The sequence below is a fragment of the Mobula hypostoma genome, chromosome 13 (genome assembly GCF_963921235.1).
Source record: "Mobula hypostoma chromosome 13, sMobHyp1.1, whole genome shotgun sequence".
Taxonomy (NCBI): domain Eukaryota; kingdom Metazoa; phylum Chordata; class Chondrichthyes; order Myliobatiformes; family Myliobatidae; genus Mobula; species Mobula hypostoma.
The window spans coordinates 6,310,445-6,336,926 of record NC_086109.1 but is presented as its reverse complement, the minus strand read 5'-3'; the positions used below and the strand labels follow the sequence as shown (position 1 = coordinate 6,336,926).

At 39.9% G+C, this 26,482-nt stretch overlaps 1 protein-coding gene across 3 annotated transcripts in view; it reads left to right on the top strand.

Annotated features, from left to right (window-relative positions):
* rassf5 (Ras association domain family member 5) overlaps positions 1–25,526 on the top strand; it is a 100,653-nt gene extending 75,127 nt beyond the window's left edge. For all 3 annotated transcript variants that reach the window (XM_063065189.1, XM_063065190.1, XM_063065192.1), the window contains 4 exons: positions 6,324–6,434; positions 10,557–10,854; positions 18,866–18,981; positions 25,163–25,526. In XM_063065189.1, the coding sequence (XP_062921259.1) occupies positions 6,324–6,434; positions 10,557–10,854; positions 18,866–18,981; positions 25,163–25,312 (675 nt within the window). In that variant the 3' untranslated portion in view covers positions 25,313–25,526. The remainder of the gene's footprint in view (positions 1–6,323; positions 6,435–10,556; positions 10,855–18,865; positions 18,982–25,162) is intronic.
* Positions 25,527–26,482: the final 956 nt, after the last annotated feature.

Below are 26,482 nucleotides of genomic sequence, written 5' to 3'. Positions count from 1 at the left end.
TAATTATAGTTAAACAAAAAGAGAAATTATTTTATATGACCAATAGGTCAATTACTGCCAGGAGATAAAGATTGGTAACATTTTGAGTGGCATTCCTTATCATAACTTGATACAGGAGTGACTTATGTTTGAACAAGACATCAAAAGCGTAGAAAGGGCTTTTTTGATTCGGGGTAACTGGAATCACAAACGTAGGAAGGAAAAAAATTAATAGAAAAAAAAATTCCACGTTAATTGGTAAGCACTATTTTGTTCATTTATTAGATCAAAATGCAGCTGTCTTTCACTTTGTGCAAGAATCTTGAGTATTTGTTAGTGTATAATTTGCATGTGATTTGTCCTGGGTCCTGTACCATTGGTAGTAACTTGCGATAATTCAGTAAGATGGCAAATTATTCTTTTTGCAGGACAATTTATTATTTGTAATTGTCTCAGTGACCAGTTACACTTAATTTATTAATAGAAATCGTACATTAGGTTAAGAATTTCCTAAATAGTATTAGTTCAGAGGAAAAAGAAATAGGCAATGAATTAATTGTATTCTGTGTCCAATTCATAATACAATGTAAAGTTTATTACTGTACATTATCTAGCTCAATATTTTTCATTCAATTGCCAGTTATTTTCCTTTGCCTTACTGCTGCAACTCATAACAGGATAAGGTTCCACTGGCTGTTACAGCTCCTTAGACATTTATTAACATGGATAAAGAAAAGTTACTTTCTTTGGCAGAAGAATGATGAATCAGAGGATGTATAAATAAGAGTGATGTGAGAAAACTTTTTCATGTAAGTCATGATCTTCAATGTCTGACTGTCTAGAGGGGTAAACACAGTGTGGGGCTTTGGGAAAAGGGAAGTGTAGAATTAAATTGAATGGATTGCTCTTGTAGAGAACTAGCTGAATAGTCTCCGGTATAGTAACTATTCAATAATTCTAAATGCCTAATGGCATCTCATTTCAGAGTAAATGTCAATATATTTACCATTTCTGGAGTGAAAATTCAGATAGAGTTTAAATACAAATTATCATATTGGGGCAGTATCTTACAAATACTGAAGGATTATTTGTCTGTTGACAGAACAAAAGCAGGAAAAAATTATAGCATCCTCCTGTATGTATCAAGTACATGGCATTATTTAGCTTTCAATTATTTATTTATTCCACATAATACCATTTCTAGAATTCAGATTACATTGTCACATCACCACCACCATATCGAGTCAAAACTAGTAATTAGCAGCAACAACTTTAAAGTCTCTGAATAAAATGTCCTGAATTTTCAAAATATTTTTTGCAGTAAAAAGTAATTGCAGTTGATAATTTGTGAATTTTATCACAAGGTCATCGCTTTCTAAGGTTAGAAGCAATTATAAGAGGACAGCTAATTGCAAATATAAGAACTCCACTGTAATTACACTGAAAGGCAGAAGAAACTGACCCTTTTACTGTCTTCATTTCATCTGTAAGAGTGATAAATCCAATCTGGGCTATTTTAATTATAAATCTAATAAAGAATCCTCCCATGAGCAGGAAGATTGATTTTACTGTGTAATTACTTAATTTGAAATCCTGCATTATTGATGAAAACAAGTCATCACATAAGAGCACGTTTCATTTCGATAATCTGTCAATAGATTGTCCATAGAATGCACATCCAAAATTGAATATTGGCGAAACTCCATTATAAACGGCGGCATAGTAGCATAGTGGTTAGCATGCACTATTACAATGACTATTTAATTTTCTCTTTAATTTCAGATTGTCAACAATTACAGTATTTTTCTTTTGAACTTTTCTTGATTAGTGCTGTAATTGTCTTAGCCAGGATGGTAATAGTGACACTCAGTCCCAATGAAGGGTCTCGGCCTGAAACATTGACTCTTTATGCATTTCCATAGATGCTGCCTGACCTGCTGAGTTCCTCCAGCATGTAATGTGTGTTACACTGAGCCCAGTGATAGGTCCTGTTCGCGGCAGCTCCAAAACTGTGAACCCTAATGTTGTAAAGCCAGATGAATTCGGATTTGGCATTTCTGTTTTGGATCTGGAAATGAACTTTGACCTGATGGCACAGTTAAGGGAACTGAACAGTACAGCTGGTGAGGAAATTGAAGTTGGTGGTGGCAGAAAGGCGAAGATCATTTTTGTAGCTATACCCCAACAAGAAAATTCATGTGAAGCTGGATGAAACAAGGGCAATCAAGGATCTCTGACCTGACAGAGATGTACAAGATGATAGGAGGCATAGATCAATTAAATAGCCCACAACTTTTTCCCAGGGCTGAAAAGGCTAATACAAGGAACATATTTCCAAGGTGACAACTTCTCACTCAATGTTAATAAGACCAAAGAACTAATTGTACAACAGAAACCAGAGGCCCATGAGCCAGTAATCATCAAAGGATCGGAGGTAGAGAAGGTCAGTGACTTTAAATTCTGGGTGTCACTGGTGTCACTATCTCAGAGGACCTGTCTTGAACCCATCATATAAGTATAGTTACAAAGAAAGCACGACAGCACCTCTACTTCCTCAGGAGTCTGCAGAGATTTGGTATCTCATCAAAATCCTTGGCAAACTTCTACAGATGTGTGAGAAGTGTGCTGACTGGCTGCATTACAGCCTGGTCTGGGGACACCAATGCCTTTGAGCAGAAAATCCTACAAAAGGTAGAGGATTTGGTCCAGTACATCACAGGTAAAACCCTCCCAACCATTGAGCATATCTCTATGAAACTTTGCTGTAGAAAAGTGACATCCATTATCAGAGATTTTCACCACACAGGCCATGCTCTTTTCATAAACACAAAATAATCTGCAGATGCTGGGATCAAAGCAACACTTACAACACGCTGGAGGAACTCAGCAGGTCGGGCAGCATCTGTGGAAAAGATTGGTCGACGTTTCGGGCCGGAACTCTTTGTCAGGATTGTAGAAGGAAGGGGCAGTGGCCCTATAAAGAAGATGGGGGGAGGGTGGGAAGGAGAAGGCTGGTAGGTTCCCTTTTCACCTGGAACCTCCCAGCCTTCTCCTTCCCACCCTCCCCCACCTTCTTTATAGGGCCTCTGCCCCTTCCCTCTACAGTCTTGACGAAGGGTTCCGGCCCAAAACGTCGACTCATCGTTTCCACGGATGCTGCCCGACCTGCTGAGTTCCTCCAGCATGTTGTGAGTGTTGCCATGCTCTTTTTGCACTGCTGCCATCAGGCAGAAGGTACAAGAGACTCAGGACTTGCACCACCAGGTTCAGGAACAGTTACTACCCCTCAACCATCAGGCTCTTGAACAAAAGGGGATAAACTACACTCATTCTTTTTCTGGTGTTCTCACAACCATCGGTCTCACTTAAAGACCCTCTATCTTGTTATTTCATGCTTGTTATTTATTGCTATTTATATATACTTGCATCTGCACAATTGGTTGTTGTTTACAATTACTGTTCTATAGATTTGCTAAGTAGGCCTGTAAAAAAAGAATCTCAGAGTTGTATGTGGTGACATGTACGTACTCTGATAATAAATTTTACCTTGAACTTTGACTGGAGTATAAGGGGGAGAGTGGTGAGTGAGAGTGGCAGATACATTAGCAACATTTAAGAGGCTCTTAGACTGGCACATGGACGATAGGAAAAGGGAGGGTTATGTAGAAGGGCAGGGTTGATTGATCTTAGGTTATAAGGCAGGCACAATACTGTGTTGTAGTAGTCACCATATTGAGTATTCCATGTTCAAAGTCAATTTTGTCAAGGCACAACAGAACATAAAACAAATGCATTTTCTGCTGTATACAAGAAACTAACAGAGAAATGTGTTACATATGAATTCCTGGAGTTCCAGCTGTAAATTCTGCAGCATGATTTAAATAAAATGAGAAAATGGGTTAAGATTCATCTGGTGGCACTGGTACCAGATGAAGTAATTTCTGGAGAAGCCTTGGAATTCAAGGTCCCTCGGTGCAACAAAAAATTGAATTTTTCTGTCTTTAAACATGAATCTGATAATGCCTTTATTCTGTTCCATTTTTTGTTCCTGTCCGAGTTAAATGCTGGCATGTATAAATGTCTTAGTGTTTAGGCATAGCAGGGAATGATCATCAGAAAAAACTACTGATACTCCAAGTCTAAAATAAAAGCAGTTTCTCTTTCCGCAAATGCTGTCTGATCTGCTGAGTATTTTCTGGTTTAAAGCAGGAAATTGTGTCCATTTGCAGCTGAAATTGTGTTACATTACCCTGCTTTGGAAAAGTTATGTGCACTCATAGGGAACACTCCATACTGTGAGTTTACAATAACCTTGAATGGGACATGCCTATGTGAATATAGGGCTGCTTCCTCCCCTGATGATCTTCCTGCACAGCTACTTTTGCAGAGTGCTGCATGGATATTTCTACTTATGCTATCAATAGTTAAGGTGGCCTTTCATGGCTGGAGCCCAGATAGTGACCAACTAGTTTTGTATTTCAGAGTCACAAGGGTCTCAACCCAAAACATTGACGGTGTATTTCCCTCTGTAGATGCTGCCTGATCCACTGAGCTCCTCCAGTGTTTTGTGTATTACTCTAGTTTTGTATTCCCATGGCTTTTCTGGGAAGGAAAGGTGTTATTTTATCATGAAGGAATTGAATGTTTATGTTATACAACCTTGTGGCTGCCTGTAAGGAGATGAATCTCAAGGTTGTATAATGTATACATACTTTGATAATAAATGTACTTTGAACTTTGAATCCATATTTCATTTTGTAGCATTATGCTCCACATGAATATTATCCTTTTGTAAAAGAGAAATCAACATGTACATTGAAACGTCAAAGCAAAGAGTGAAATGCATCACAGTATTTAGAAGTCCTAGCCAAACAGTATCTAAAGCCAATGTATGTAATTCATGAAAAGGTTTGAAATAGTTTTTACTTGTTTAAAAAGATGTATACATTAAATTTCTGAGACATTCTTTAGTACAGTACTCAAAGTTTAGATGACTATGTGGAGCTGTCCAACAGTACTCCAATTGACTCAATTGCTTCATATTAACTCTTTATTTTATTTTGCTACTCATGCCCACAGAAGAATGTGAAACTCTCAGATAATAAATTCAACACCAAGAGAGTTAGCATAGTTTTACTTGGGACAGGTGTCAGAAAAAGTCAGAAGTTGAGTCTATTGTCATATACACAAGTACATGTACGCACAGGTGCAATGGAAAACTTGCGGCAGCGTCACAGACACACAGCATCTACAAAACAGCATTCACAATATAGATTATACACAATTTTTACAACAAATAACACATTTGGAACAAAAATAAACCCTAAGTCCATTTAGTGCAAAGTGATCAAAGTATCATAGTGTTGCTAAACGATGATTAGGATTGTACTGGTTAGTTAAGAACTGGATGGTTGAAGGGAACTAATTGTTCCAGAACCTGCTGGTGTGAGACTTCAGGCTTCTGTACCTTCTTCGGATAATAACTGCAAAAAGATGGCAGAACAACTCTATTTTACTTTTGGTTTAAGATATATTGTTCAAATGTCATTAACCGTAATTATACAATCTTTTTTGGTGTTCAGAAAATGTTATTGAGGTAACAATCAAACCAAATTGTTTCCATTACCCTGTGCAGCCTTTTGTTATGGGATTGATCGACTAGGAACCTCTTGCTGGAAACCTCCACGACTATTTATAGACATTATAATGCTTCTGGTAAAATAGCAGTGTAGTATTATGTAAGCATATGCAAACAGTCCCCGTCAAAATATTACTTCAATATACAAAGAGACTAAGTTAAAATAGACTGCACTGTTCTCTAATCTACTTTGAAGACAATGGTTCATAACAACATTCTTCTTGTGTACTCTGGAGATGGGATGGATGGGTTGCAGCTAATTAATTTCAATTTGAAATTGGCACAAAGCATCCTATCTCCTTGCAGCCTTTTGTTTCAATTTTAGATGCTTTGGATAGATAACTATAATATCGATCAGCTCTTTTTCATCTGCTGATGAAGGACCTCATTTCTGAATTCAGCGAGTGCAGGTAGCTGTATTTAGGAGAACAAGGGACACCATGCACCCAAATGACTTCCTTACAGTGACTTTTGGAAGTCACCGGAAAACTGCTGTAGGTTTGTATTTGAAAGGATTGGGCTACCAGTTTATGACCACTAAGTGTGAACCTGGCAAATGATACCCTTATAGTTCAAGTTTGTATTAATGTGGTTTAAGTGATTATAAATGTACTGAAATTTTTATTGGGATTGAATGGGTTGAGCAAATTTTGGTAATCTATGAAAATGAAATATGTTCTAATTATGACTTTTTTTTTTGTTTAAGAATGTGGCAATTAAAGAAGAAGAGAAACCAAAGGCCCTTACGGAAAAGGAGATTAAACAAAAAATTGAAGAATACAATGGAAAAGTTAAAAACTGCTTGGGAATGCGCTTAGTAAGTAAAATTAAATGCAAATATAGTAATTTACAAAAGATGTCAATGTATAAATGGCTTTTATGCAGTACTGAAGTTCAAAATTGCACACGGAAATTCAACATTATACTGTTTTCACTATTAAGTGAATGAAAGTTATTTCTTGCTCTGGACTGGAATGTGATAATGGGTGTCAATTTTCTGTTGCTGTGGAAATACAGGCACTTCTTATTGTGAGTCATCCTTGTATCTTGCTGAAAAGGAATTATGATAGTGTAGCGTAATGCATTTACAGTTCAGTTCCCACTGTTGTCTGTAAGGAGTTTGTATGTTCTCCCCATGACCTAAGCTCTATCTTCTTCCCATATTCCAAAGATATATGGGCTAATAGATTAATTGGTCACATGGCTGTAATTGGGTGGCGTAGGCTCATTGGGCTAGGAGAGTCAGATGTTACTGTGCTGAATTTAGAAAAAGTTCTCATGTAGTTCTCTTTTTGGTACACTGCAGGAAATCATGATCTGCATTGCCCCATCATCGAGCAGCCTTGGGACAAACTACTCTCACCAGCACAGTGCCGGGCTGGCATTCCACCTGGGTGCATTCCCAATGTACCATTCAGCCTTTGAACATCCCCTCTCCTACTGATTACTGTCACAATCCTACCAACTGCCCGGGCTGCCCAGTTTTCTGACACTGTGGTCCATTAGTCCTCTGAGTCCAACTCCGCTCAGCTATCTCACTGACCTCAACCTCAGCTTGACTCCAAGTACCATCCACACACATGCTAACTATTAAATTCAAGGGCCTTTAACTGTTTCTCTGTCCACAGATGCTGTCCGACTTATTGAATATTTTCAGCATTTTTAGGTAGCTCTTTGCTTCTCTCCATACCAATCTAAACATTATAGCACAATGATCACTGTTCCCCATGTGTGCTCTGACTGGAATTTGGCTTATTTCATTCCCCAGAGACTGAATTCAGCAATACCTCCTTTCTGAGTCGACCAAGAACATACAAATTAAGAAAATTTTGTTGAGTTACTCTCCTTTGTCCTTTACCCTACTGCATCTCACCCCTTCTATCTTCTGATTAACTCTCCTGCCAGTGTATTTTAAATGCTCCCCAGCCATACAAGAAAATCTCCCCTCAAGGAAATGAGTCCTAAGCCGCTGAAAAGTAGTGTCCTGAAAAGAATGAAGAGGTCACTTCTGCCCCAAGACTAGTGCGTCTGAAGCCTTCCCTCCTAGATCACTGTCTAAACACACATTAAAACGTCTTGCCTTTCTATTTCTACTGATGCAGCATGTGTCACTGAGAGTAAACCAGAGATATCTACCTTTTGAGATATTACCTTTTAGCTTCCTCCCTGAAAGTCTGGTTGTGGAAGTCAGTTCCTCTTCTCCAAAATAATACATGGCACCTAGTCCAAGAGGTTCTTTACCATAGTGTCAAACAGGCAATACATTACATGGGACTCTTCAGTTACCACTCTTTATTCATATTTCCTTGATCTCTTGATCTGTACTCTTTAAACTCTTCCTATTCACATGCCCTTTAAACTTGGCATCTTGATCTCCCATTCTTTTCTCATACCATAGGAATGAGCGATCCAGATATGCTATTGGGTAAGCCATCTTGCATATGAAGTGGCAATTCTAGACCAAACTTGAATCACTGAAGGATACTGGACCACTGTGGCAGGGCTTGAATGCTATTATGTCCGGTAAAACCAAGGGACATACAGTAGGTGACAACAGGGCTTCGCTCCCAGATGAACTCAATGCCTTTTATGCTCACTTCTTCCATCAAAACATGGAGGCTCTTTCACAAACTCCCACGGCCCCTGAAGACTGATTTCAGTCTCTGAGGACACTGTGAGAGCATCCTTCTGGAAGGTGAACCCACAGAAAGCATTTGGCCCAAACAGGGTACTTGGCTAAGTACTAAAGATGTGTGCTGATCAGCTGGCTGGAGTGTTCATCGATATCCTTAACCTCTCACTTCGGCAGTCTGAGGTACCCACCTGCTTCAGCAGGCTTCAGTTATACCGGTACCTAAGAAGAACGTGGTAACCTACTTTAATGACTGTCATCCAGTAGTGCTTACAACCACTGTGTTGAAGTGTTTTGAGAGGTTGGTGATGAAACATATCAACTCTTGCCTCAAATGACTTGGATCCGCTCCAATCTGCCTACCGTCACAACAGGTCAATCAGCCCTGGAACATATGGACAGCAAAGATGCATGCATCAGGATGCTTTTCATTGACTACAGCTCAGCATTCAATACTATCATCACCTCAAAACTAATCAATCAACTTCAAGTCCTTGGCCTCAATACCTCTTTGTGCAACTGGATCCTCAATTTCCTCACTTGCAGACCCCAGTCAGTTTGGATTAGCAACATCTTCTCCACAATCTCCATGAGCACACATGCACCCCACAAGGCTGTGTGCTTATCCCCCTGCTCTACTCGCTTTACACTTATGACTGTGTGGCTAAGCATAGCTCCAATGCAATATTTACAATTGTTGACGGCACCATTATCAATGGCCGAATCAAAGGTAGTGATGAATTAACATATTGACAGGAGATTAACAATCTGGCTATGTTGTGCCACAACAATAACCTCTCACTCAATGTCATCAAGACTAAGGAGCTGATTATTGATCATGTGCCAGTCCTTATCGGGGGATAAGAGGTAGAGAGGATCAGCAACTTTAAATTCCTCTGAGTTATCATTTCAGAGGATCTATCCTGGGTCCAACACGTAAGTGCGATAACTAAGAAAGTACGGCAGCCCTTCTACTTTCTTAGAAGTTTGCAAAGATTTGGCATGTCAGCTAAAACTTTGACAAGCTTCTATAGATGTATAGTGAAGGCTATATTGACTGGTCGCATCATAGCCTGTTATGGAAACGTCATTGCCCTTGAACAGAAAAGCCTACAAAAAGTAGTGGATATGGCACAGTTCTTCATGAGTAAAGCCCTCCCACCACTGAGCACATCTACACAGAGCACTGTTGCAGGAAAGCAGCGTCCATTATCACGGAATCCCACCATCTAGGCCACACTCTCTTTTTGCTGCTGCCATCAAGGAAAAGGTACAGGAACCTCAGGACTCACACCACCAGGTTCAGGAACAGTTATAGCCCCTCAACCATTAGGCTCCTGAACCAGAGGGCATAACTTCATTCAAATTCACTTGCCCTACCACTGAACTGTTCTTACAACCTATGGGCTCACTTTCAAGGACTCTTCATCTCATGTTCTTGATATTTATTGCTTATTTATTCATTATTATTATTTATTTCCTTTTCCCTTTTTTTTGTATTTGTACAAATTGTTGTCTTTTGCACATTGACTATTTGTCTGTCCTGTTGGATGTGGTCTTCCACTCATTCTACTGTATTTCTTGTACTTACTGTGAATGCCCACAAGAAAATGAATCTCAGGGTTGTATATGGCGATTATATATGTACTTTGATAATAAAATAAACTTTGAACTCTGAAGGCTCAGGTCTTATTGCTTCACACTGCCAGAGGATATCTGGAGTTCAACACTTACAAATCAGGAACTTTCTTTTTCTGTGTGTGTTGCTTGAATTTCCAGCATCTGCAGATTTCCTCGTGTTTGCGTTTTTAAACTTCCTTTTTGAATTGGACAGGCTATGACTTTTTTCTTTGGAGTGTAAGATACTGAGGCATAATCTTATAGAGGTGTATAAAATTATGAGAAGCATAGATAGGATCTTTTTCTCAGGGTTGGGGTATCAAGAACTAGAGGACACAGGTTTAAGGTGAGGGGGAAGATTTACTAGGAACCTGAGGAGCAACTTCTTCCTGCAGAACAAGGTGGGTATATGGAATGAGCTGCCTGAGAAAGTAAAGAGGCAGGTACAACAACAATATTTTTAAAACAGTTGGATAGATAAATGGATAGGTAGGGTTTTGAGTGGGGGTTCACAACCTTTTTAATGCTATGGACCAATACCGGGTTGGGAATCCCTGCCTTAGAGGGATATGGGTCAAATGCAGGCAGATAGGACTAGCTTAGATGAGCACTTTGGTCAGCATGGAGGAATTGGGCTGAAGGGCCTGTTGGTCTCTATGATTTCTAATGGATGATCTTGTATTTCAGAATACGGATGGTAGTTATACAGGGTTCATCAAAGTCCACCTGAAATTGCGCCGCCCTGTCACAGTCCCTGCAGGCATCAGACCACAGTCTATCTACGACGTGCTCAAGGAGGTGAACCCAGCAGAAATAACAAACAAGCGGACGTCATTTTACCTACCCCTGGACGCAGTCAAGCAGCTTCACATTACTAGTGGCACGACAGTCAATGAAGTGATCACGGGCCTACTGAAGAAGTTCATGGTCATTGACAATCCCCAGAAATTTGCTCTCTTCTACCAGACAAAAAAAGGGAATGATGGTGAGTAAAGATCTGTCCTCCATTTCCATGATAGCATAGAAAATTTGAATTATGTTCGCATTTTCATGTGGGGGAAAGACAATAGACAATAGGTGCAGGAGTAGGCCATTCGGCCTTTCGAGCCAGCACCGCCATTCACTGTGATCATGGCTGATCATCCACAATCAGTACCCTGTTCCTGCTTTCTCCCCATATCCCTTGACTCCGCTATCTTTAAGAGCTCTATCTAACTCTTTCTTGAAAGAATCCAGAGAATTGTCCTCCACTGTCTTCTCAGGCGGAGCATTCCACAGATCCACAACCCTGTGTGTGAAAAAGTTTTTCCTCAACTCCGTTCTAAATGGTCTACCCCTTATTCTTAAACTGTGGCCTCTGGTTCTGGACTCCCCCCAACATCAGGAACATGTCCTGCCTCTAGTGTGTCTAATCCCTTAATAAATTTGGGGGAATACATTTGGTAGAATAAGGTAGAGTACATTTGGAATTATTTCTGAAGTTCAGATTTGCTGACATGATCTTGAGTTTTATAAGATTCTGAGAGGCATAGATAGAGCAGACAGGGATTATCTGTTTCCCAGGGTTGAAATGTCTAATTCGAGAGGGCATGCATTGAAGGCGGGGGTGTAGGTTCAAGGGGTAAGATTTTTACTCAGAGTGATGAATGACTGGAATGCGCTGCCTGGTATGGTGGTAGAGGTAAATACATTAGAGGCTTTTAAGAGGTGTTTGGGTAGGCACAAGGATGTGAGGAAGGAGGAGGGATATGTAGGTAGGAGGGATTAGTGTTTGGGTGTTTTTGATTTGCTTTTTAGCTGGTTCAGCACAACACTGGGCTGAATAGACTTTTTCTGTTCTGTACTGCTCTATCTATGAGATGTTACATGTCTGATTATTTATTTATTTAGAGGTACAATGCAGAACAGGCCCTTTTGGCTTGAAGAGCTGTGACACCCAGCAATCTACCTATTTAACCCAAGACTAATCACAGGGCCATTTACAATGACCAGTTAACCGACTAACCAGTACGCCTTTGGACTACGGAAGGAAACCAGAGCACCCGGAGGAAACCCGCATGGTCACGGGAAAGATGTACAAACTCCTTACAGGTGCTGCCAGACACCGATGCCCTGAGATGTAATAGCGTCGTACTAACCACTGTGCTACCGTGTTTCTTCCTGAGGTTCTCGACATCCCAGAAGCCTGACTTCAGCCAAGTCAATTCACATTATGTGATCTTAAGAAATGACTTAGGGCTTTGGAAGCAGCAAAGGTTATACAGCCGGACAGTATCCTGGCTATGGCGCTGAAGGCTGATATTTAGAATTAGCTGTGACAGTACAGCCAACAGAGGCATTTACCTGTTCAATGTGGAAAATTGCCCATTTGTCCCTGTTGGTAAAAAGTGGGATTAAACCCATTTCTCTGATGGCAATTATCAGTAAAATTGACAGTGTGTGTTATCAAGTAGAATTTACTCACAAATAACCTTCTCATCTGTGCTCAGTTTGCATTTTATGGAAACACCTCAGCTCTGGACTGTCTTACACTTTTGGTCCAAACATACAATCATATAACAATTACAGCACGGAAACAGGCCATCTCGGCCCTTCTAGTCCGTTCCGAACTCTTACTCTCACCTAGTCCCACCGACCTGCACTCAGCCCATAACCCTCCATCCCTTTCCTGTCCATATACCTATCCAATTTTTAACTTTAAATGACAACATCGAACCTGCCTCAACCACTTCTGCTGGAAGCCCGTTCTGCACAGCTACCACTCTCTGAGTAAAGAAGTTCCCCCTCATGTTACCCCTAAACTTTTGCCCTTTAACTCTCAACTCATGTCCTCTTGTTTGAATCTCCCTCACTCTCAATGGAAAAAGCCTATCCACGTTAACTCTGTCTATCCCCTTCATAATTTTAAATACCTCTATCAAGTTCCCCCTCAACCTTCTACGCTCCAAAGAATAAAGACCCAACTTGTTCAACCTTTCTCTGTAACTTAGGAGATGAAAACCAGGTAACATTCTAGTAAAGCTTCTCTGTACTCTCTCAATTTTGTTCACATCTTTCCTATAATTTGGTGACCAGAACTGAACGCAATACTCCAAATTTGGCCTTACCAATGCCTTGTACAATTTTAACACTACATCCCAACTCCTATACTCAATGCTCTGATTTATAAAGGCCAGCATACCAAACGCTTTCTTCATCACCCTGTCCACATGAGATTCCACCTTCAGGGAACTATGCACCATTATTCCTAGATCCCTCTGTCTACTGCATTCTTCAATGTCCTACCATTTACCATGTATGTCCTATTTTGATTAGTCCTACCAAAATATAGCACCTCACGTTTATCAGCATTACACTCCATCTGCCATCTTTCAGTCCACTCTTCTAACTGGCCTAACTCTCTCTGCAAGCTTTGAAAACCTACTTCATTATCCACAACTCCACCTATCTTAGTATCATCTGCATACCTACTAATCCAATTTACCACCCCATCATCCAGATCATTAATATACATGACAAACAACATTGGATCCAGTACAGATCCCTGAGGCACACCACTAGCCACCGGCCTCCAATCTGACAAAGTTATGCACCACTACTCTCTGGTGTCTCCCATCCAGCCACTGCTGAATCCATTTTACTACAATATTAATACCTAACGATTGAACCTTCCTAACTAACCTTCCGTGTGGAGCCTTGTCAAAGGCCTTACTGAAGTCCATATAGACAACATCCAACGCTTTACCCTCGTCAACTTTTCTAGTAACCTCTTCAAAAAATTCCAGTAAGATTTGTCAAACACGACCTTCCACGCACAAATCCATGTTGACTGTTCCTAATCAGACCCTGTCTATCCAGATAATTATATATACCATCTCTAAGAATACTTTCCATCAATTTACCCACCACTGACGTCAAACTCACAGGCCTATAATTGCTAGGTTTACTCTTAGAACCCTTTTTAAACAATGGAACAACATGAGCAATACGCCAATCCTCCGGCACCATCCTCGTTTCTAATGACATTTGAAATATTTCTGTCAGAGCCCCTGTTATTTCCACACTAACTTCCCTCAAGGTCCTAGGGAATATCCTGTCAGGACCCGGAGACTTATCCACTTTTATATTCCTTAAAAGCGCCAGTACTACTTCTTTTTAATCACCATAGTTTCCATAACTACCCTACTTGTTTCCATTACCTTACACAATTCAACATCCTTCTCCTTAGTGAATACCGAAGAAAAGAAATTGTTCAAAATCTCCCCCATCTCTTTTGGCTCCGCACATAGCCGTCCACTCTGATTCTCTAAGGGACCAATTTTATCCCTCACTATCCTTTTGCTATTAACATGACGGTAGAAACCCTTTGGATTTATTTTCACCTTACTTGCCAAAGCAACCTCATATCTTTTAGCTTTTCTAATTTCTTTCTTAAGATTCTTTTTAAGATTCAAACAGTTGGCACTGTAGAGGAGTGGTTAGCATAACCCAACATAACGCCAGCGATCATGATTCCATTCCTGCTGCTGTCTGTAAAGAATTTGTACACTCTCGTGACTGCATAGGTTTCCTCCAGGTTCTCTGGTTTCTTCCCACATTCCAAAGATGTACAGGTTAGAGTTAGTAAATTGTGGAATGCTGTGTTAGTGTTGGAATAATGGTGACACATATGGGCTGCTCCTTGCTCATCCTTGGACAGTGTTGCCATTGAAATAATGCATTTCACTGTATTTTTCATAAACACAGATTCTGCAGATGCTGGAAATTTTTGTGTATGTTTCACCGTATATTTCAATGTACCTGGCTACCTCTTTCTGAGGAGGCTGATGAGAGCTGGACTTTGCACATCCATACTTATGTCATTCTACAGAGGCGCAGTAGACAGCATCCTAACAAGCTGCATCATTTCTTGGTATGGGAATTGCACTGCAGCGGAACTGGAAGGCTCTACAATGGGAGGTCAAAACTACCCAACACATCACTGGCAGCAGCATACCCATCATCAAGGACATGTATACAGAAACATGCCGGCAAAGGGCTAGTAACATCATGAAGGATCCCACGCACCCTATTAGTGGACTGTTTGTCCGACTCCCATCAGGGAGGAGGCTATGTAGCATCCATGCCAGGACCACCACACTCAAAAACAGTTTCCTTCCCCAAGCAGTAAAGCTTATCAACACCTCCACCCACTAACTACTATACACCACTACATCATTCAAAGATTCAAAGTACATTTATTTTCGAAAAGTATGTATGCAGTGTACGACCCTCAAAGATAGCCATGGAACAAAGAAAACCATGGAGCCATTCAAAGAAAAACATCACCCCCACCCCATGTGAAAACAACAACAAAAAGAAGCGAGAAACACAGAATATAAAACACAAAATCAAAGAGTCCAGGCATATTCAGTTCAGCTCAATGTTTGTTATCTGCAGGCTGCCCTTATTATTTCCCATCAATCACCTTATATACAACTTAGCGTCACTTTATGTACATTATGTATATAAGCTATCTTATGTACTGAATTGGGCATGTGGCCAAGTGGTTAAGGCATTGGACTAGCGATCTGAAGGTCGTGAGTTCGAGCCCCAGGCGAGGCGGTGTGTGTGTCCTTGAGCAAGGCACTTAACCACACATTGCTCTGCGACGACACTGGTGCCAAGCTGTATCGGCCCTTGCCCTTCCCTTGGACAACATCGGTCTCATAGAGAGGGGAGACTTGCAGCATGGGCAACTGCTGGTCTTCCCTACAACCTTGCCCAGGCCTGCGTCCTGGAGAGTGAAGAACGGATGCCTTAAAAAATGCCCTGAATTTATATTTCCATTTCCACTTCCTTCAATTAGTCCTGACAAAGGGTCTCGGCCTGAAACGTCGACTGCACCTCTTCCTACAGATGCTGCCTGGCCTGCTGCGTTCACCAGCAACTTTGATGTGTGTTGCTTGAATTTCCAGCATCTCCAGAATTCCTGTTGTCTAAACTTATATTTATTGTGTTTTTTATTATTCTTATTGTGTTCTTTATCTTTTTTTGTACTAATTATTTTTTTCTCCTTGCACTTGGGTACAGGAAGTGACATCAAACAATCTTGCGTCTTGAATGAGACCGATAAAGCTAATCTAAATATTGGCCAACAGTCTCTGTCAGTAACAAGCAGGATAAACCTTATTTGTTTGCCATCAATTATCAATAAAGTTGACAGTGTGTGTTATCAAGTGGAGCTTGCTTAGAAATAATTTTCTCATCCATGCTTAGTTTGGGTTCTACGAGAATGCAGAGCTCTGGACTTCTTTACGCCATTGGTCCAAAAATGGAAAAGAAGGCTGGAATTCCACTTTAAGGCTAGAGTAGGGCTGACGATTGTGTAGTGCTCAATTCTGTTTGCAATATCTGAAAAACAAAGCGGGTCAATGCTGTCATGCAGCAAGACTGGCAGCTTTTGAGAATGGAGTGATTAGTGGTAGCACCATTTTTGTCCCACAAGTGCTAAGTAGTAACAATTCGCCCACAAGGAAAAATCTAACCACCAACTCTTGAGATTCAGTGGCACTCCCTGTGTTAAGTTCCTCATCACCAACATGTTGGCATCATCACTAGCTTGAAACTTAACCAGACCAGTCCTGGGAAAAGGGAAATGACTGAGTATCTTGCAGAGAGTGACTCACTTTCTGAGTCCCCATAGTTCCCCAATGAGTCAGAGACTCAACACCTTCAAATTCAAATTTCTGTCTGTAAGGGTTTTTTTTTATAACCAATGAATCAAGTTAAATTGCTACTTTCTATTCTCAGTTGTTCAAAGATTCAAAGTACATTTCTTATTAAAAATGTATACATCACCATATATTACCCTGAGATTCACTTTCCTGCAGGCATTCACAGTAGATACAAAGAGGCACAATAGAATCAATGAGAAACCACACACAAAAACTAGCAAACGTCTAACATGCAAAAGAAAACCAACTGTGCAAATACAACAAAGAACAAATAATAAATAATATTGAGAACACAAGTTGCAGAGTCCGTGAGAGTGAGTTTGTAGGTTATGGAATCAGTTCAGTGTTGAGGTGAGTGAAGTTATCCACAGTGGTTCAGGAGCCCGATGGTTGAAGGGTAGTAATGGTTCTTGTAGCTGGAGGTTCATTGTTGGTCCGTTTGTTTGTGGAAACTTGAAACCTAACCTGATCAATACTCTCTCAAGAACACTGTAGCACAATTTCTTGATAAGCTCTGGAAATGAAACTCAACCCCTTGATATTTCACATCAGTTGTTGGTGAAGAACCTTTGAGCATGTATGCCTGTATCCAACAGAGAGAGAGACGAGAGCTGATAGTAGATGGTGAAGAGATGTTTTATAGTGGGTGGGGAATCTTAAAATCAAGGCATAGTTTCAGAAAAAGGGAATACCCTATTTAAGGCAGAGAAGAGGAGGAAGTTTATCTCTCATTATGAACAATTAGCACTTTCTACCCAGTGGCTGAGTCCCGGGGGCTCTGAATCTTTGAACTGCGTACTCCAGGGATCTGCAGTGACTGAGTTTTGGCTGCAGGAGAATCAAGGGTTAAGGGGAAAGTGGAGTTGAGGCTATGGTCGGAGAAGACATGACCATATTAAATGGTGGCCCTCACTTGAGAATGGAGTGATTAGTGGTAGCACTATTTTTGTCTCACAAGTGCTAAGTAGTAACAATTCGCCCACAAGGAAAAATCTAACCACCAACTCTTGAGATTCAGTGGCACTGTCTATTTCAACTCCTATTTTGTCTGATAGGACACTGTCTATTTTAACTCATATTTTGTCTGATAGCACACTGTCTACTTCAATTACTATTTTGTCTAATAGGACACTGTCTATTTCGACTCCTATTTTGTCTGATAGGACACTGTCTATTTCGACTCCTATTTTGTCTGATAGCACACTGTCTATTTCGACTCCTATTTTGTCTGATAGCACACTGCCTATTTCGACTCCTATTTTGTCTGATAGCACACTGTCTATTTTGACTCCTATTTTGTCTGATAGGACACTGTCTATTTCGACTCCTATTTTGTCTGATAGGACACTGTCTATTTCGACTCCTATTTTGTCTGATAGGACACTGTCTATTTCGACTCCTATTTTGTCTGATAGGACACTGTCTATTTCGACTCCTATTTTGTCTGATAGGACACTGTCTATTTCGACTCCTATTTTGTCTGATAGGACACTGTCTATTTCGACTCCTATTTTGTCTGATAGGACACTGTCTATTTCGACTCCTATTTTGTCTGATAGGACACTGTCTATTTCGACTCCTATTTTGTCTGATAGGACACTGTCTATTTCGACTCCTATTTTGTCTGATAGGACACTGTCTATTTCGACTCCTATTTTGTCTGATAGGACACTGTCTATTTCGACTCCTATTTTGTCTGATAGGACACTGTCTATTTCGACTCCTATTTTGTCTGATAGCACACTGTCTGAATGGTGAGATACTGCAGAGCTGTGAGATGCTGAGGGACTTGCATGTCCGAGGGCACGATTTGGAAGAGGCTAGCATACAAGATGAGGAAAGCCAACAGAAAGTTGTAATTTATTGCTAGGGGAGCCAAGTATAGAGTGGAGAAATTATGCTTCAGATATGAAGCTGCAGATAGAATTATATTTAAATTATTGGTTTCCTTAGATAAGAAATGGTGTTAATGCATTTGTAATTACTGCAAAGAGGTTTATTGATCCCCCCCCCCACTCACCCACCTCACCCTCACCTGGCTTCACCTATCACCTGTCAGTTTCTACTCCTTCCCCTCCTTATTCCGGCTTCTCCCCACTTCTTTTCTGGTCCTGATGAAGGATCTCAGCCTGAAACATCTACTGTTTATTTCCCTAATAGAAGCCGCCTGACCTGCTGAGTTCCTCCAGCATTTTGAGTGTGTTGCTGTAGACTGTTTTGCTTTTTGTTTCTCTATCAATCAAAGCACCAAATAACCAACACATTTTTAAACCTTTCTAGTGCATTTGCAGAAACTCAAAGGAACTGAACAACCCCTTTTAATCCGTCTTTTGGCTGGCCCAGACACTGAAGCCTCAACTTTTGCATTGAAAGAGAATGAAACCGAGGAAGTTGAGGTATGCTTTTGAGATTGCTTTCTCTTATTTGTGAAATAATCACTCAGGTTGCGTTTTTTAAAAATTCTTTCTTTGCAGTGTGTGTGTTGCAGACAAGGACAGAGTTCATCATAATAGCCTTAAAAGTAGCAACGAGTTACTGTCATGAACCGCTGTCATCCTTGGCAGTTTCTCATTTGTATGACAGAAGCAATTCATATTTAATTTTAATTGCAAAACACACGAAGAACCATAATTTATTGCTTTGTGCTTATTGGGAAAATGCCAACATTGTAGGTTGAATGTCTTCAGAAGAAATCTGAGTGCAGTCAGAGTGTCCTGTGCAAGAAAATATCAGTGAGTAAGCTTTGAAATTGGTTGTTGAAGCCAGGCGGAATTTAACTGGAAAAATCACACAAACACTGACAAAACCTGCTGCTCAAAATCTAAATTATGAGGAACCAGTACATGCTCAACCTTCCTCTGTGAGGCCTTGTTAACTTCTAACAGAATTAATATTTTTAAATCATGGTATAGAAAAAGCAAAGAAACTTTGAGTCCCATAAACCAGTGTATTTTTAAATTTCAATTACTCGTCCAATCTATTTGTATATTGATTTATTTATTTAGACACAGTGCAGAGTGGGCCCTTCTGGCTTAGCAATCCTCCAGTTTCACCCTCGCCTAATCACGGGACAATTTACAATGCCCAATTAACCTACTAACTGGTACATCTTTGCACTGTGGGAGGAAACCGGAGCACCTGGAGGAAACCCACAGGGTCATGGGGAAAATATACAAACAGTTGAAAGTCTGTTACATTGGTGGGTCAGGAGTCACTAGGAGTTGGATCAGATAAGGGTGGTGGATTTCTTTCCCTGGAGGACTTTGGTGAACCTGGTATGTTATTATAACAAACCTGTACTTTAATGGTAGCTGTCAAAGAGGCTATTTTATTCCAGTTTTTAAAAAAAATTTAGTTACTTAAATGTAAATACTGCAGCTGCCTTTGTAAGATTCAAACTCATCTGTGGGTCAGGGGACAAGAACTCTGGCTTTTAGCCTAGTAATCCAAGTACCATGTCTGTCCTAAATTCAGACCATTTCCTTCTGTCTATCTCATTATTTTGCAGACCTCCCTATCTCCCTCACTTCTCTGCTGTAAGCAGAGCCACCCCAGTTTCCCCAGTGTTTCCCTATAACTCATTTCCTATATTGCAAAGATCAGCCTCTACAAGACCCGTGTCTCCTTCATGGAGCACGATGATCTGAACTGGCTGCTGCACCCTTACAGCATTCCAGATGTAGCTGACCTAGATTTTCAAGATTGTTTAATGTTATTTCCAGTACACAAGTATAAAGGAGAAAGAAATAATTGTTCATCCACAGCCAATGCAGCACTAAAAAGGACAATAAGGTAAAGAACACAATAATACAAAAATGCAGTAAGTATTAAAAACATGTGTATATATATATATTATATAATGTATGTCCGTAAAGTAACAGCAGGCACAGGAGTGATTGCACATGAGGTGGCTCTGATAGGAAATGATAGAGTAGTGTTGGTGGGAGGTGTAGAGGGGTTTTATAACATTTTTATAGCATTTCTGCTGCATGTGAGTCTGCCCGAGGCATAAACATAAACTTTCCTTTTGTGCCCTTATGCCAACATTTATGAGGTCAGAGATTTTGGTGATTTTACAACTACTCTTTCAAACTATCCTGCCATCTGGAAACATTAATTGCACCCCTGCATCCCAATCTATATGATCCTACATACTTTTCAATTTGTATCCTCATCCCTTTCTTTTGACCAAGATGTCACTATTTCTACAACTGTATGCATTCAGTATCAGTTGACATTTATCTCCCCAGCCTGTCAATGTTCTCTTAAAGTCTGTACTAATTATTCACTTCACGTGAAAAGTTGTCACCTGGAAACTTTTTTTTTTACAACGTGGAACAGGCTCTTCCAGTTCAATGAGCCGTGCCACCCAGGAACCCACCTATTTAACCCTGGCCTAATCACAGGACAAATTACAATGACCAATTAACCTACGTGTTTTGAATATGGGAGGAAACTGGAGCACCCAGAGGAAACCCACGTGGTCATGGGGAAGACATATAAGCTCTTTACAGATGCCATGGGAATTGAACACTGATCTCTGAAGCCCTGAATTGTAATAGCTTACAGTCATGCTGCCATGGTGTCCATTTTGAGGTAGTCCTCTGTATAATCCAATAGATCTCGTAAAATCTGGAATGGCAGTGTTTCCCTGGGAATAACATTTCCTCCAGTCTATGTAATAGCCACAACCTTTGCGTTCTGTCCTGAGGCCAGGTTTTTTTGTTCATACTATCACTGTCCTAGGTTCAATTCCCACCGCTGTCTGTAAGGAATTTGTACATTCTCGCCATGGCTGCGTGGGTTTCCTCTGGGTGCTCCGGTTTCCTCCCACATTCCAAAGATGTACAGGTTAGGGTGTGTTAAGTTGAGGGCATGCTGTGTTGGTGCCCAAAGTATGATGACCCCTGTAGACTGTCTCCAGCACTTCCTCAGACTGTATTGGTCATAGTTGCAAAAAATGCATTTCACGATATGTTTTGATGTTTAGGTGTACATGTGATAATAAAGATAATTTAATTTAATCTTGTTGATAGTCCTATTATGTACAGCTTTTACCAATTCACCTCACCAACTGCATGTCCTTCAGTAATCCTCTTGTGACTTCTCCAATATCTCTATTTTCTTTTTACTAACTCATGTTGTCTTTCATACTCATCTATGGCTGTTTTTACACATTCTTAACGTATCCTACTGCTATGTTAAGCAGACTGATCTGTAGTTGTTGGGGTTCTGTAATTGCCAGGTTTATATATACAGTATATTGAACAACTGTAGAACTTGTCAAATTCTGTGTTTGTGTCGCACCATCCCCAAATCCAAGGAGGAGTGAAAGTTATGCCCAGTATCGTGGCCATTTTCTTCCATCCCTCAGCAACCCAAGAAACGTTCCAGTACACTTGGTGACTAACCTAACAACAGACACTGGTATACCCCCACTACACATTATAGTTCAAAGTTCAAAGTGCATTTATTATCCAAGCATGTATAATATATACAATCTTGAAATTTGTCTCCTTACAGCCAGCCACAAAACAAAGAAACCCAGTAGAAAACATTAAAAAATACCGAATGTGCAGAAAAAAACAGATTGTGCAAACAATAAACTTAGCTACTTATTGCCTGTTACATTACTGGTGTTTAGGGCAGTAATGAAGGTGCTTCATCTCTTTCTGTATAAAAGGATTCTTCATTGCCTTTTCTGTAACAATTTTTTTTTGACCAATCAGCGTTGTTAGCCCTGAGCTGAATCCCCAGATCTGGAGGACTGGTGGATCACTCTTAGTCTGGCCTCTTCCCTTTGACCTGTTTGGCATTGGTGCCTTACCAAGAGCCAAAGCATAAGGCCCTGACTCCAGCCAGCATAGCTCTCTGGGTCACTGAGGCACACAAGCCTACAAACCCTACAACAAGGTTGTGGTTCTCTTGGAGAACAAACAATAAAAGCAAGCAAATGACATTCAGAATTGAACTTCACAAAAGTGAGCTCACAGCCACAAAGTCAGTCACAGTTGATCCAGAAGCCATTATTTACAGACCACATTGTTATAACAATGATAAAGTCATCCCAATGATAAACTCATTTGGTACCTAGCCTCTGTCTACATCAATAGGTCTTCGTTTTGACTGCACATGGCCTCAATCTTTCTCTCGCTCTCCCCTACTATCTCTGTGCCTACTTCTGAGTTCCCGTTTATGTCAGTTGACAGTACGTTCTCAATTCTTCAGCCCTTGTTTGTTTTTTCACTTCCTCTCATGCTTCTATAGTTAACCGTCTTGCTTGTGCTTTCACTCCAGTTCAAGCATAGTAACAAATTTTCACAGCTGTAGATGACTTATTTCACAGATCCATGCCAGTGTTTATGTTCCATATGAGCATCCAAGGACAGCAGCCTCTGTTAGCCATCTGACTTAAACTCCCTCTGACATGCCCTTCATTTTTTTTTCTTCCTATGGTCTTTTTAAATACAACTATTATTCACATCTAGTACTTCTAGTGAAAGCAAGTCCGACACTCTCAAAATCTTCCATATTTACCATATCCACAATGTGGTCTCTCAGTTTTGAAGTTCCTCAGTGTGCCAGCAGTTGGTCATGATTCAATACACGTGAGTGAGGGGGGAAAAAAAACACTTGTCTTTCTAAATTCCACTGGTCGTGTTGAAAAAGTTTGTAAATATCCTATTTTATATCAAAGTTCAAGTACAAAGTTCAAAGTAAATTTATTATCAAAATACATATATGTCATGATATACAACCCTGAGATTCATTTTCTTGTGGGCATTCATAGTGAATAGAAATAAAACAGTAGATTCAATGAACTAATGATCTCACTTTAAGGATTCTTTATCTTGTTATCTTCTGTTCTTGTTATTTATTGCTATTTATTTATATTTACATTTGCACAGTGTTGTTTTCTGCACTCATTGCTGATGCTATAGTTGCTATTCTGTAGATTTGCTGAGTGTGCCCACAGGAAAATGAATCTCAGGGTAGTATATCATGACATATATATACTTTGGTAATAAATTTACTTTGAACTTTGGAAAAACTGCACACAAAGAATGACAGACAACCAAAGTGCAAAAGACAACAAGCAGCACAAATATAAAAAGAAAAACAAATCATAATAATAATAAATAAGTAATTAATATTGAGAACATGAGTTGTAGAGTGTTTGAAAGTGAGTCCGTATTGCAAATTTGCTGGCTTACACCCTGAACAAGTTAAGCATTTAAAAAAAATATTATAAACATAAAGTTGGGAAGCTTTAGGAAAAGATGCCAGAAGTTGATTTCTGTTCAGCCAGTCATGTTTATCTTAGTGTTGTAAAATGCAAAGTTGTCAAATACATGAGGGAGTTATGTTAGCAAAAATTGAATTTCAAACTTTATGGTCTAGATTGTAATAGTGTAGTGTGGTGCAATTTAAATCAAAGAACATTTTCTTTCCTGATTACTAACCTGTAAGCAAGTATTCTTACTCTGATAGTAGTAGGCACGAATAGAACCTGTTCTGTGAGATTCTTCTTTAGTTCATATTTGAAGGGTTAGCATGGTAGCAATACTTTTTTTTAGCAAAATAGGGGAGGTATATTTTAAGTAATCCTTTTGCTAAATTTAAGATTGCTACAACTGATTCTGAACTTCAGTCCATGCAATTAATAAATCTGATCTGTTCTGTCTTCAGTGCTACAATATAATGGGTCCCTGCATATTTATTACTTTATCAGTCTAACTTTGGCCAAGATTGTAAAAGAGGCAGGATTGAATTAGCCCCCATTAAATACTATGCCCATTCACTGGAGAGTGAACAAACAGCTCATTCATTTCTGCATATTGTAATGCAGGGTCATCCCAATTATAGTTATATAATCAATTCATACTTTAGAATTGAAATGTTTTATTAGAATTAGAATATCTTTTGAGGATCTGTTGAACAAGCTAGGGTTTTTCTCTTTGGAGCAAAGGAGGATGAGAGCTGACTTGATAGAGGTGTACAAGATGATAAGAGGCATAGATAGAGCAGACAGTCAAAGACTTTCTCCCAGGGCAGAAGAGGCTAATTCAAGGGGGTATAATTTTAATGCGACTGGAGGAAAGTATAAGTGGATGTCAGACGTATATTGTTTTACAGAGAGTGGTGGGTGCGTGGTATGTACTGTGGGGGCTGGTGGGTCAGTAGGGGCATTTAAGAAACACTTAGATAGGCACACGGATGATAGAAAATGGGGGTCTGTGCAAGAAGGAAAGATTGTATAGATCTTTAGAGTACATTAAAAGGTCAGCACATCATGGGCCAAAAGTCTCAGATAGTGCTATGTTCTATATTATATTAGTAGGTTTCTCTTCTGCACCCACACAGGTAACAGGTGTTTCCAGATGCCAGAGACTTTTCCCAGGGTGGAAATGGCTAATACAAGGGGCATAAGTAGGAGGGAAGGGTTAGATTGATCTTGGGGGAGGTTAAAGGATCAGCACGTCATTAGCCAAAGGGCCTGTATTGTGCTGTAGTGTTTTATGTTCAATGCAATTATCTGTTAACCTTTAGAATATTCTTTTTTCTTCATTTTTGCAGTGGGATGCCTTCAGTGTGCCCGAATTGCAAAATTTCCTCATTATATTGGAGAAAGAAGAAAAGGAGCGTATCCATCAAGCTCGGCAAAAGTACATCACATTTCGTCAAAAGCTGGAGCAAGCCTTGAAGGCAGCCGGGAAGCCGGGATAACCGGAGTGACTATAAACGTGAATCTATCTTTCATTTTGCTCAGATCATTTGAGCAGATCATCTCATGGGACATGTGCAACAAGGCATCAGCAAGCATTGCCGTAGATCTCAGACTGCTGCTCTGGTGACAGATTCCGAACATTGCTGTGTGTGCAGAGCTACACTTTGGACTAACCAAAGCACCTGTCGCTTTTTCCTAACATGTTTTAAATAACCATCAGAGTAGGCAGACAAAATGTTTTTTTGAGTCGTCATCTCTAAAATCTATTGGAAGAATTCTGTGAATTACAAACCCTCTTTCTTTGCTTCTTAATGTTGAACAGGAAATTATCTGTATATTTAGGTCGGTCGTGCATTCCAGAGGCTGCCGGGTGCATTATCAAAGGGTTGTACTGACTGTTCTGCTGTGCCCAGTTCACTGTTTAGAGCATCTTCAACGGTGCTCACTAAACCTTAATAGATTCTTTCTGCATGTTATGCCAAAATTATTTGTGTCCTTTTCTACAACAAAAATTAATCTTTAAGCAGGTGTTGCATGTTGAGTGCTCTGTATAATCGGACAGAATCCCATCTTGTATTCACGTTTGTCACTAAGTGTACATCTTAACTGGATAATTTAAGGAGAGCTGTATCATGAATAGTGTTGATTGATATTAATGTGAAAATACCTCTTTAAGGAAAACGTACACGGTTTGCCATTAATAATAAATTCCTAAACGAATAGAAATTAAATTTAGAAAAATCTTCCTCAGCTCCTTGAAGACATCCATTTTTGTAACTGTTGCTATATCCAATTCCCAGGAACTAGTCTGGCATTTTTTAATTCAAGTGACCTGCTGAAATCCACATAAGATGGTGTGCATTTGAACAACTTCTTCTGTACTGTATTATTTTTTTATATTGCAGTTTAATTTAAAAATAAACTTTACTGAGAGGCGTATGCTTTGGTCAATACTATTACTTAGTATCCCCTATTACAAAGCTTAGAAAAGAAGGTTGACCCTTTTAGAACAGCGATGTAGAGGAATTTCTTCAGCCAAAGGGTGGTGAATCCATGGAATGCTGTCTCAGACAGCTGTGGAGGTCAAATTATTAGGTTTGTTTAAAGTGGAGGTTGATAGATTCTTGATTATTAAGGGCATCAAAGGTTACAGGGAGAAGGCCAGAGAA